This window comes from Leptodactylus fuscus, chromosome 4 (assembly GCF_031893055.1).
Source record: "Leptodactylus fuscus isolate aLepFus1 chromosome 4, aLepFus1.hap2, whole genome shotgun sequence".
In the NCBI taxonomy this organism is placed as follows: Eukaryota; Metazoa; Chordata; class Amphibia; order Anura; family Leptodactylidae; genus Leptodactylus; species Leptodactylus fuscus.
This window is the reverse complement of record NC_134268.1, coordinates 8,788,594-8,802,901: the sequence shown is the minus strand read 5'-3', so window position 1 is coordinate 8,802,901 and position 14,308 is coordinate 8,788,594. Positions and strand designations below refer to the sequence as shown.

Below are 14,308 nucleotides of genomic sequence, written 5' to 3'. Positions count from 1 at the left end.
GCCACTATGGGGGATAATACTGTGTGCAGGGGCCACTATGGGACATAATACTGCGTGCCGGGGCCACTATGGGGGATAATACTGTGTGCAGGGGCCACTAGGGGGGATAATACTGTGTGCAGGGGCCACTATGGGACATAATACTGTGTGCAGGGGCCACTATGTGGTATAATACTGTGTGCAGGGGCCACTATGGGACATAATACTGTGTGCAGGGGCCACTATGGGGGATAATACTGTGTGCAGGGGCCACTATGGGACATAATACTGTGTGCAGGGACCACTATGGGGGATAATACTGTGTGCAGGGGCCACTATGGGACATAATAATGTGTGCAGGGGCCACTATAGGGCATAATACTGTGTGCAGGGGCCACTATGGGACATAATACTGTGTGCAGGGGTCACTATAGGGCATAATACTGTGTGCAGGGGCCACTATGGGACATAATACTGTGTGCAGGGGCCACTATGTGGTATAATACTGTGTGCAGGGGCCACTATGGGGGATAATACTGTGTGCAGGGGCCACTATGGGACATAATACTGTGTGCAGGGGCCACTATGGGGGATAATACTGTGTGCAGGGGCCACTATGGGGGATAATACTGTGTGCAGGGGCCACTATGGGACATAATACTGTGTGCAGGGGCCACTATGGGACATAATACTGTGTGCAGGGGCCACTATGGGACATAATACTGTGTGCAGGGGCCACTATGGGGGATAATACTGTGTGCAGGGGCCACTATGGGACATAATACTGTGTGCAGGGGCCACTATGGGACATAATACTGTGTGCAGGGGCCACTATGGGACATAATACTGTGTGCAGGGGCCACTATGGGGGATAATACTGTGTGCAGGGACACTATAGGGGATAATACTGTGTGCAGGGGCCACTATGGGACATAATACTGTGTGCAGGGGCCACTATGGGACATAATACTGTGTGCAGGGGCCACTATGGGACATAATACTGCGTGCCGGGGCCACTATGGGGGATAATACTGTGTGCAGGGGCCACTATGGGACATAATACTGTGTGCAGGGGCCACTATGGGACATAATACTGCGTGCCGGGGCCACTAGGGGGGATAATACTGTGTGCAGGGGCCACTATGGGGGATAATACTGTATGCAGGGCCACTATGGGACATAATACTGCGTGCCGGGGCCACTATGGGGGATAATACTGTGTGCAGGGGCCACTATGGGGGATAATACTGTGTGCAGGGGCCACTATGGGACATAATACTGTGTGCCGGGGCCACTATGGGACATAATACTGTGTACAGGGGCCACTATGGGGCATAATACTGTGTGCAGGGGCCACTATGGGACATAATACTGTGTGCAGGGGCCACTATGGGACATAATACTGTGTGCAGGGGCCACTATGGGGGATAATACTGTGTGCAGGGGCCACTATGGGACATAATACTGTGTGCCGGGGCCACTATGGGACATAATACTGTGTACAGGGGCCACTATGGGACATAATACTGTGTACAGGGGCCACTATGGGGCATAATACTGTGTGCAGGGGCCACTAAGGGGAATAATAGAGCATGCAGGAATGTGTGTGTGGGGGGGTCATTCGGGGTCTTTGGCGGGCTTCAGTCGGGGGGGGCCATGTCAAAAGTTCGCCACGGGGTTCCTAGTTACGCCACTGGATCGGAGGAGTATCAGAGGTTAAGGTGTGGACTTCCCACTTTATTAGCCGTAAAAGCACAAAGAAGTCTCAAATTTTTGTGCCTTTTTCTTTTTTCGCTGCCCTCAGCACTTTCCTGGGGTGTGACGTAGACGGGGCACCTGCTCTGCTACATGTCCTATTACACAGGTCAACAAAAAAAAAAAAAAATTACTGGTGTCCAAAATATTTTAATGAATTTGGGGTATTTTTGGGGTGCTGATTCTGAATATGCTATCAGTTTTGCCAGATTGGCTCAAGTTTTTGAGATTTTTGGTATCTTATTTATAGCACTTGTTGGTAAATGCGACGCATCATCTCATTAATTTCTTTGGATTAGTACTTGAACTGAGCAGTTCTCAATATAGTTTTTTGTTAATTAGTGTTCTAAAAGTTTGTTCATAGCTTGATTTTTGCACTAACTTTATGTTGTTGTCTGTTTTCTAATGAAAAGCATGAACTCATCAAGAAGAAGTTGTCTTAACGATCCAGACTCATTCTGTTACATTTGTGGTGAATATACACTGCAAAAACATAGAAGAAACATAACAGACTTCATAAAAAAAGTGTATTTGGCCTATTTTGAGGTTATGCTTGGGGACCACACATAGTGTGCAAAGCATGTATCGAATTATTACGAAAATGGAGCAAAGGACAAAGAAAAAGCTTCAAATTTGGTGTTCCAATGGTGTGGAGAGAGCAAATAAATCATCATGATGACTGTTATTTCTGTGCAAGGATTCAATAAGCATAAGAAACGAAAATGGGAGTATCCTAACATGGAATCTCAAATCTCAAAAACTTGAGCCAATCTGGCAAAACTGATGACATATTCAGAATCAGCACCCCAAAGTTACCCTAAATTCGTTGAAATATCTTTGGCCCCAAAAATGCTGTTGACCTGTGTTATTTATGGTGCTGCTACTGGCGCAGGAGAAGTCAAGTCTGGTGTTCACATTCTTTTTCATGGTCCCAAAAACTTGAGGTCCTTTTAGGAGGGTTGAGCCGATCTTGAGATTTCAGGATCAATTTTAGAATCTATTTCCGCTCATTTTCCAGCCGATCCCGATCGCTCAACCCTAGTCAATGCTTCTCTATGGGAAAAGTCACTTTTAGGGTTGAGCCGATCTTGAGATAACCTCCGACCTCGATCCCGCTGGAAAAGATCGGGATCGGAATTCCTATCATGATTGTGAAATTTACTTGATTGCCGATTGGAATCCGATCCCGATCGCTCAACCCTACCTGTTAATTTGTACGCTATCGACATATTGTAACTTTACACGCCCACAGTTTAGCACGAGCTCCGTTACAATCTGTGAAACTTCTTTCCCGGCCACATTGCAATCATCTTATCACATTAAATAAAATCTTGGCTCGGGAATCCTATCTGAATGCGTGCCCGTAACAAATGGAACGTCTCACCCAACCCAGCGGTACTAAAACATTCGCAAGAGCCCTAATAATCCTGACATATAAATACTAATGCCATGTTTATGTCTCCTGGATGAGCCGAGCTGCAAAAAATTTCATTAATTGGATTATTTTTGGAAAAAAAAAAAAAAAATTTGGGTAATGAACTTTTTGATGGAATTTTTTGAAGTGAGAGGTGACGGCAGCCGGTTAATGAACTGGCCCAGATACATTTACAAGTCCAATTGGGATGAAGCCGGTGACTTCCAGCCCCGTTAATCCTGTTATTCTCTCCGTCTCGGCCTGCGGCATCAATAAAGGAATCGCAGGTTATTCCGCCGAGTAGATTTATTGGATCTTTTAATTCCATGGAGTTGCATATTTTATTATTGGTGTGTGAAATAAAATTATTATTACAGCTGTAGAGAGCAGGTTTCCAGGTCAGATTTATTGTGCTTGTAAATTCTACTGCGTTGCGTTCGTATAAATTCTGAATATTTTATGAGAGGTTGTGGGGTCTGCGAGAAGTATTGCAGATGTTGGTACTTATCATGCAAAGACGCCGTGAATAGATGATGTAACAAGTCGTGTTCTCCATCCTCTGCTAATAATCTCATCTAGTTTTATGGCCGAAGAAAGTTCTTTACTTCTTGGAATACTGTTACATCGTTGTCGCTTGGGCTGTAAGGTGGAAGGAGTCCAGTGGGAGGAGCCAAAGCTTTTCATTAACATGTATCTGTCACATTTACTCAATTTTGTATATTTAACAGCACTCCAGTAAAAGCTATAGGTTGTTGTATCTCTGCAAAGATGAAACTTGTGGTTTCAAGCAGGTGCACGTTTCTTATTATGGAAGCTTTCTTCCCTCATGAACATTACTTATCCTGTACTGATCTTGTATTATACTCCAGAGCTGCGCTCACTATTCTGCTGGTGCAGTCACTGTGTACATACATTACATTACTTATCCTGTATTATACTCCAGAGCTATGCTCACTATTCTGCTGGTGCAGTCACTGTGTACATACATTACATTACTTATCCTGTATTATACTCCAGAGCTGCGCTCACTATTCTGCTGGTACAGTCACTGTGTACATACATTACATTACTTATCCTGTATTATACTCTAGAGCTGCGCTCACTATTCTGCTGGTGCAGTCACTGTGTACATACATTACATTACTTATCCTGTATTATACTCCAGAGCTGCGCTCACTATTCTGCTGGTACAGTCACTGTGTACATACATTACATTACTTATCCTGTATTATACTCCAGAGCTGCGCTCACTATTCTGCTGGTACAGTCACTGTGTACATACATTACATTACATTACTTATCCTGTATTATACTCCAGAGCTGCGCTCACTATTCTGCTGGTACAGTCACTGTGTACATACATTACATTACTTATCCTGTATTATACTCCAGAGCTATGCTCACTATTCTGCTGGTGCAGTCACTGTGTACATACATTACATTACTTATCCTGTATTATACTCCAGAGCTGCGCTCACTATTCTGCTGGTACAGTCACTGTGTACATACATTACATTACTTATTCTGTATTATACTCCAGAGCTGCGCTCACTATTCTGCTGGTACAGTCACTTTGTACATACATTACATTACTTATCCTGTATTATACTCCAGAGCTGCGCTCACTATTCTGCTGGTGCAGTCACTGTGTACATACATTACATTACTTATCCTGTATTATACCCCAGAGCTGCACTCACTATTCTGCTGGTGCAGTCACTGTGTACATACATTACATCACTTATCCTGTATTATACCCCAGAGCTGCGCTCACTATTCTCCTGGTGCAGTCACTGTGTACATACATTACATTACTTATCCTGTATTATACCCCAGAGCTGCACTCACTATTCTGCTGGTACAGTCACTGTGTACATACATTACATTACTTATCCTGTATTATACTCCAGAGCTGCGCTCACTATTCTGCTGGTACAGTCACTGTGTACATACATTACATTACTTATCCTGTATTATACCCCAGAGCTGCGCTCACTATTCTGCTGGTACAGTCACTGTGTACATACATTACATTACTGATCCTGTATTATACTCCAGAGCTGCGCTCACTATTCTGCTGGTGCAGTCACTGTGTACATACATCACATTACTTATCCTGTATTATACTCCAGAGCTGCGCTCACTATTCTGCTGGTGCAGTCACTGTGTACATACATTACATTACTTATCCTGTATTATACTCCAGAGCTGCGCTCACTATACTGCTGGTACAGTCACTGTGTACATACATTACATTACTTATCCTGTATTATACTCCAGAGCTGCGCTCACTATTCTGCTGGTGCAGTCACTGTGTACATACATTACATTACTTATCCTGTATTATACTCCAGAGCTGCGCTCACTATTCTGCTGGCACAGTCACTGTGTACATACATTACATTATCCAGTATTATACTCCAGAGCTGCGCTCACTATTCTGCTGGTACAGTCACTGTGTACATACATTACATTACTTATCCTGTATTATACTCCAGAGCTGCGCTCACTCTTCTGCTGGTACAGTCACTGTGTACATACATTACATTACTTATCCTGTATTATACTCCAGAGCTGCGCTCACTATTCTGCTGGTACAGTCACTGTGTACATACATTACATTACTTATCCTGTATTATACTCCAGAGCTGCGCTCACTATTCTGCTGGTGCAGTCACTGTGTACATACATTACATTACTTATCCTGTATTATACTCCAGAGCTGCGCTCACTATTCTCCTGGTGCAGTCACTGTGTACATACATTACATTACTTATCCTGTATTATACTCCAGAGCTGCGCTCACTATTCTGCTGGTACAGTCACTGTGTACATACATTACATTACTTATCCTGTATTATACCCCAGAGCTGCGCTCACTATTCTGCTGGTACAGTCACTGTGTACATACATTACATTACTGATCCTGTATTATACTCCAGAGCTGCGCTCACTATTCTGCTGGTGCAGTCACTGTGTACATACATCACATTACTTATCCTGTATTATACTCCAGAGCTGCGCTCACTATTCTGCTGGTGCAGTCACTGTGTACATACATTACATTACTTATCCTGTATTATACTCCAGAGCTGCGCTCACTATACTGCTGGTACAGTCACTGTGTACATACATTACATTACTTATCCTGTATTATACTCCAGAGCTGCGCTCACTATTCTGCTGGTGCAGTCACTGTGTACATACATTACATTACTTATCCTGTATTATACTCCAGAGCTGCGCTCACTATTCTGCTGGCACAGTCACTGTGTACATACATTACATTATCCAGTATTATACTCCAGAGCTGCGCTCACTATTCTGCTGGTACAGTCACTGTGTACATACATTACATTACTTATCCTGTATTATACTCCAGAGCTGCGCTCACTCTTCTGCTGGTACAGTCACTGTGTACATACATTACATTACTTATCCTGTATTATACTCCAGAGCTGCGCTCACTATTCTGCTGGTACAGTCACTGTGTACATACATTACATTACTTATCCTGTATTATACTCCAGAGCTGCGCTCACTATTCTGCTGGTGCAGTCACTGTGTACATACATTACATTACTTATCCTGTATTATACTCCAGAGCTGCGCTCACTATTCTGCTGGTACAGTCACTGTGTACATACATTACATTACTTATCCTGTATTATACTCCAGAGCTGCGCTCACTATTCTGCTGGTGCAGTCACTGTGTACATACATTACTTATCCTGTATTATACTCCAGAGCTGCGCTCACTATTCTGCTGGTGCAGTCACTGTGTACATACATTACATTACTTATCCTGTATTATACTCCAGAGCTGCGCTCACTATTCTGCTGGTACAGTCACTGTGTACATACATTACATTACTTATCCTGTATTATACTCCAGAGCTGCACTCACTATTCTGCTGGTACAGTCACTGTGTACATACATTACATTACTTATCCTGTATTATACTCCAGAGCTGCGCTCACTATTCTGCTGGTGCAGTCACTGTGTACATACATTACATTACTTATCCTGTATTATACTCCAGAGCTGAGCTCACTATTCTGCTGCTACAGTCACTGTGTACATACATTACATTACTTATCCTGTATTATACTCCAGAGCTGCACTCACTATTCTGCTGGTACAGTCACTGTGTACATACATTACATTACTTATTCTGTATTATACTCCAGAGCTGCGCTCACTATTCTGCTGGTACATTCACTGTGTACATACATTACATTACTTATCCTGTATTATACTCCAGAGCTGCGCTCACTATTCTCCTGGTGCAGTCACTGTGTACATACATTACATTACTTATCCTGTATTATACTCCAGAGCTGCGCTCACTATTCTGCTGGTACAGTCACTGTGTACATACATTACATTACTTATCCTGTATTATACTCCAGAGCTGCGCTCACTATTCTGCTGGTACAGTCACTGTGTACATACATTACATTACTTATCCTGTATTATACTCCAGAGCTGCGCTCACTATTCTGCTGGTACAGTCACTGTGTACATACATTACATTACTTATCCTGTATTATACTCCAGAGCTGCGCTCACTATTCTGCTGGTACAGTCACTGTGTACATACATTACATTACTTATCCTGTATTATACTCCAGAGCTGCGCTCACTATTCTGCTGGTACAGTCACTGTGTACATACATTACATTACTTATCCTGTATTATACTCCAGAGCTGCACTCACTATTCTGCTGGTACAGTCACTGTGTACATACATTACATTACTTATCCTGTATTATACTCCAGAGCTGCGCTCACTATTCTGCTGGTGCAGTCACTGTGTACATACATTACATTACTTATCCTGTATTATACTCCAGAGCTGCACTCACTATTCTGCTGGTGCAGTCACTGTGTACATACATTACATTACTTATCCTGTATTATACTCCAGAGCTGCGCTCACTATTCTGCTGGTGCAGTCACTGTGTACATACATTACATTACTTATCCTGTATTATACTCCAGAGCTGCACTCACTATTCTGCTGGTGCAGTCACTGTGTACATACATTACATTACTTATCCTGTATTATACTCCAGAGCTGCACTCACTATTCTGCCTAGGGCTTGTTTTGATGATTTAGTTTCTGTTGGATTTTTGGGGATTGCCCCCTGTACATTATAGGAGTTCAGCTGTTCTGGGGTCTGTGTTAGTGTTTTGGTGACTGTTCCAGGTAGATCTCTCCATGGCTGCACATATACAGTATATACAGTAGTACCTAGTCCTTATTACCTGCTTATACTGTATACATCTGTAGGGTACGTATAGCGAGAGGCTCTCACTGTATACTCTCATATAATGGCGCTTTCTTTGCCACATTCTTAGAGTTATATTATTGCTCCCAGTATAGACCAAGGATCTATAGCAATGTAATGGAGGAATTCTGGAGAATGGGGGGATTCAGGCGCCCCCTTCCTAAACCCATCTTAATTATCAGGGGGCGTCTTACAAGTAATTGTACCTCTGTAGTGCGGCTATTGATTCTATGGGTTGCTGGATCTGCTCTGCGGTTCCTTATATGTAGTATTTCTGGTTCATCATTGTATTACATTCCAGGTCATGATGACTATGGCGGCCGCACTCAGGGACCCCCGATCATTAACTATTAAGGGTCAATACTATGGATCGGCTCAATGACCCTCCATCTGTTCTGCTCACTGAACTGCGCCCAGTCCTTTGTTAGTTACTGAATGTAATAGTTACTACAGTTCATTTGTGATATACATGTATCTACATATGTATACTCTTTTCTATGGCCCGTGCACATGACCATGTTTTTCACAGATCCGTGGGGGTGCCCAGGAGTCCAGACAAAACTTAGGACAGACTCATTCATTGAAATGTGAAAAGCACAGAAAGTACATGAATACTACATGTGTGATGTCCATTGTGTGTTCTCAGGGAGTCGTACATGCACACTGTCATGTGTATATAACTTAATACTGTATGTGCACATAGTATATATAGATGGAGGGTAGACCGATGGAGGATAGACTGATGGAGGATAGACTAGTAAAGGATTGACAGATATAATATAGGCCAATGTAGGATAGACATGTAGGATAGACTGATGGAGGTTAGAACAATGTTGGACAGACCAATGTTGGACATATTGATAGAGGATAGACCGATGGGTGATCGACCGATGGAGGATAGACCAATGGAGGATAGACCGATGGAGGATAGACCGATGGGGGATAGACCGATGGAGGATAGACCGATGGGGGATAGACCGATGGGGGATAGACCGATGGAGGATAGACCGATGGGGGATAGACCGATGGAGGATAGACCGATGGGGGATAGACCGATGGTGTATAGCTCAGTAAAGGATTGACCAATGTAGGATAGACCGATGGTGTAGACCAGCAAAAGATAGATCAATGGAGGATAGACCAATAGGGGGTAGACCTATGAAGGATAGACTGATGGGAGATAGACCGATGGAGTATAGACCAATGGGGGATAGACCGATGGGGGATACACCAATGTTGTATAGCCCAGTAATGGATAGACCGATGGAGGATAGACCGATGGTGTATAGCCAAGTAAAGGATAAGCCGATGGGGGATAGACCTATGAAGGATAGACTGATGGGAGTTACACCAATGAAGTATAGAACAATGGGGGATAGACTGATGGTGTATAGACCAGCAAAGGATAGACCGATGGAGGGTAGACCGATGGTGTATAGACCAACAAAGGATAGACTGATGGAGGATAGACCAATGGGGGATAGACCTATAAAGGATAGACTGATGGGAGATAGACCGATGAAGTATAGAACAATGGGGGATAGACCGATGGAGGATAGACCGATGGAGGGTAGACCGATGGTGTATAGCTCAGTAAAGGATTGACCAATGTAGGATAGACCGATGGTGTAGACCAGCAAAAGATAGATCGATGGAGGATAGACCAATAGGGGATAGACCTATGAAGGATAGACTGATGGGAGATAGACCAATGGGGGATAGACCGATGGTGTATAGCCAAGTAAAGGATAGGCTGATGGAGGATAGACCGATGGGGGATAGACTGATGGAGGATAGACCGATGGTGTATAGACCAGCAAGAGATAGACTGATGGAGGATAGACCGATGGGGGATAGACCGATGGAGGATAGACTGATGGTGTATAGCCCAGTAAAGGATAGACTGATGTAGGATAGACCGATACAAGAGAGACCGATGGAGGATAGACCGATGGTGTATAGCTCAGTAAAGGATTGACCAATGTAGGATAGACCGATGGTGTAGACCAGCAAAAGATAGATCGATGGAGGATAGACCAATAGGGGATAGACCTCTGAAGGATAGACTGATGGTAGATAGACCAATGGGGGATAGACCGATGGTGTATAGCCAAGTAAAGGATAGGCTGATGGAGGATAGACCGATGGGGGATAGACTGATGGAGGATAGACCGATGGTGTATAGACCAGCAAGAGATAGACTGATGGAGGATAGACCGATGGGGGATAGACCGATGGAGGATAGACTGATGGTGTATAGCCCAGTAAAGGATAGACTGATGTAGGATAGACCGATACAGGAGAGACCCAGTAAATGCTGCATTGATATTATTATCCTTTTCACAGTGTCTTTTACATGCTAAAAAATTGACATTTTTCTTTTTCTCTCACCAGGGGGATGGACGACATGGACGGCATGGGGGGATTGTAACAGGGACTGTGGTGGTGGGCTACAAACCAGAACCCGGACGTGCCACTCACCCCCCGATGAAACCCACATTTGTGAAGGTGTTTTAGAAGAAGGACGGCTCTGCAACAGAAAGGCTTGTAACGGTAAGTGTATGAAGCTCCACCATTCAGCGTCATCCACAGGACCTGTCATGAGGCATCTGAGGCCACCTATAGCCAAGGGGCTATTATTGAAAAGAGCCAGATCAGAGCGTTACATGTCAGATTGATTTTTAGCCTGGGGTGACATGGTTATATGTATAATCGGCACAGGCACAGGAGGGTCACGTATTGGAGATGTATCATGTGACATTCATGCGAGTTATGTCTCCAGACGTTCTTGTCATCCTCCTAGAATTCCTTGACAGTCTTTGTGCTCATTTCTATGGGGAAAGATGAGGAGGTCACTGGCAGACGTTGCGATTAACGAGAAGTTTTGTGTTGGCGTAGTCGCCACATGTCCGCCACTACAATGCCATTGACTTGGCGATCACCAGTAGATGGATAGGTCCCACACACTTCACCACCCCTTGTAGTCGCTGGCTCTAGTCCTGGTGACCATGTGATATCCGGCCAGGGTCAGCAATAGCAATGCCCCTGGGTACGCCCCTGTGGCTACCGAAAGTTTTCTTCAATCTCGAGACATGAATTTCTTGATCATTCTTCCAAAATCTGTCTCACGGCCAATGTTCGGAATCGTAAACTTATAAAGCAAGGCCATGATTCATCCCGACGTCCCCGGACAGATGTGACCCCCGACCCGCCGCATTCTTTAATTTAAGCACACTTTATATATTAAAAGCTAAACCCCGTTTGGGCCGACGCGAGGACGGCTTCCATGATAATGATCTCCTTCTCGGAGACGTGCGCTGATGCATTCTTCATTAGATTGTCCGTCCGTGCTCCTGGATCTGTAGCTGAGAGTCTACAAGGTGCAATGTACCTAATCCAGGGGATTAATGAATGACCAAAATTGAAAGCCAGGCGTTCACGTGGAAAGTGATTAGGGCGAAATTAGATGAAATTACTTCATGCATTTTTTACCTCTTCCATCATTAGAAATTATTTTGCAATTAGCGCAAGGTCCTCGGGTGCCGCCAGACTCGCCAGGCAGACAGGAAATGAAGTTCAGACCTTGTGAAACTAGATTAGAAGTCTCGTTCTAGAAAATAGATCTTAAAGGGGTTGTCCGGGTGCCGTTGTCAGGTCCTCTGGAGATGATCTGACCCAAGGACCCACCTGGGCCCCATCAAATTACCAACCACACTTTACTCCTATTGCTTCCAAAAAGAAGTGGTCCTCTAGGGAGGTGTTACCCGTACATTGTCCAGGACTGACTATTGTAACTATGAACCTACAAAGTGAGGATGGAAATGGAAGACAAGGGAAAGAACGTCCTGTCGATTAGGAGAGAATCCCTTTCATAAGGGTCGTGGAGACCACTCAAGGCAATAAGACTCAGCTAGTTTAACGGTAAACATTACAGGGGCACCAAGTGCTGACATGACATAAGCAAGTTGGGGCTTATGAGATTTTGTGGGATTGGAGACCCAATGAAAGCTCATTACATACTTAATATACAGGGGAAAAATCATAGAAATGAGTCATATATTACTAATATCGTCCGAGCAGCCAACACTGATGATAAAACGTCAGCAGATGCCACCTTGCCACTTGAGTACTTGCATATCCTGTCTTCATGCTGGACTTGATCATTGCAGACTCACCTTATGTATAGTGTACTGCCTATACATAGTGTACTGCTTATATATAGTGCACTGCTTATATACTGCTTATATATAATGTACTGTTTATATACTGCTTATATATAATGTACTGCTTATATACTGCTTATATATAGTGCACTGCTTATATACTGCTTATATATAGTGCACTGCTTATATACTGCTTATATATAATGTACTGCTTATATACTGCTTATGTATAATGTACTGCTTATATACTGCTTATATATAATTTACTGCTTATATATAGTGCACTGCTTATATACAGCTTATATATAATGTACTGCTTATATACTGCTTATATATAGTGCACTGCTTATATACTGCTTATATATAATGTACTGCTTATATACTGCATATATATAATGTACAGCTTATATACTGCTTATATATAATGTACTGCTTATATACTGCTTTTATATAGTGCACAGCTTGTATACTGCTTATATATAATGTACTGCTTATATACTGCTTATATATAATGTACTGTTTATATACTGCTTATATATAATGTACTGCTTATATACTGCTTACATATAATGCACTGTTTATATACTGCTTATATATAGTGTACTGCTTATATACTGCTTATATATAATGTACTGCTTATATACTGCTTATATACAGTATAATGTACTGCTTATATATGATGTACTGCTCATATACTGCTTTTATATAGTGCACAGCTTGTATACTGCTTATATATAATGTACTGCTTATATATAATGTACTGTTTATATACTGCTTATATATAATGTACTGTTTATATACTGCTTATATATAATGTAGTGCTTATATACTGCTTATATATATATATATATAGTACTGCTTATATACTGCTTTTATATAGTGCACAGCTTGTATACTGCTTATATATAATGTACTGCTTATATACTGCTTATATATAATGTACTGTTTATATACTGCTTATATATAGTGCACTGCTTATATACTGCTTACATATAATGCACTGTTTATATACTGCTTATATATAGTGTACTGCTTATATACTGCTTATATATAATGTACTGCTTATATACTGCTTATATACAGTATAATGTACTGCTTATATATAATGTACTGCTCATATACTGCTTTTATATAGTGCACAGCTTGTATACTGCTTATATATAATGTACTGCTTATATACTGCTTATATATAATGTACTGTTTATATACTGCTTATATATAATGTACTGTTTATATACTGCTTATATATAATGTACTGCTTATATACTGCTTATATATATATATAGTACTGCTTATATACTGGTTTTATATAGTGCACAGCTTGTATACTGCTTATATATAATGTACTGCTTATATACTGCTTATATATAATGTACTGTTTATATACTGCTTATATATAGTGCACTGCTTATATACAGCATATATATAATGTACTGCTTATATACTGCTTATATATAATGTACTGCTTATATATAGTGCACTGCTTATATACAGCTTATATATAATGTACTGCTTATATACTGCTTATATATAATGTACTGCTTATATACTGCTTATATATAATGTACTGCTTATATATAGTGCACTGCTTATATACAGCTTATATATAATGTACTGCTTATATACTGCTTATATATAATGTACTGCTTATATACTGCTTATATATAATGTACTGCTTATATATAGTGCACTGCTTATATAC

At 41.9% G+C, this 14,308-nt stretch overlaps 1 protein-coding gene across 1 annotated transcript in view; it reads left to right on the top strand.

The window, feature by feature from the left end:
• ADGRB1 (adhesion G protein-coupled receptor B1) overlaps positions 1 to 14,308 on the top strand; it is a 398,297-nt gene that overhangs the window by 74,997 nt on the left and 308,992 nt on the right. The window contains exon 2 of the mRNA XM_075270037.1: positions 10,838 to 10,996. Within this exon, the coding sequence (XP_075126138.1) occupies positions 10,838 to 10,996 (159 nt within the window). The remainder of the gene's footprint in view (positions 1 to 10,837; positions 10,997 to 14,308) is intronic.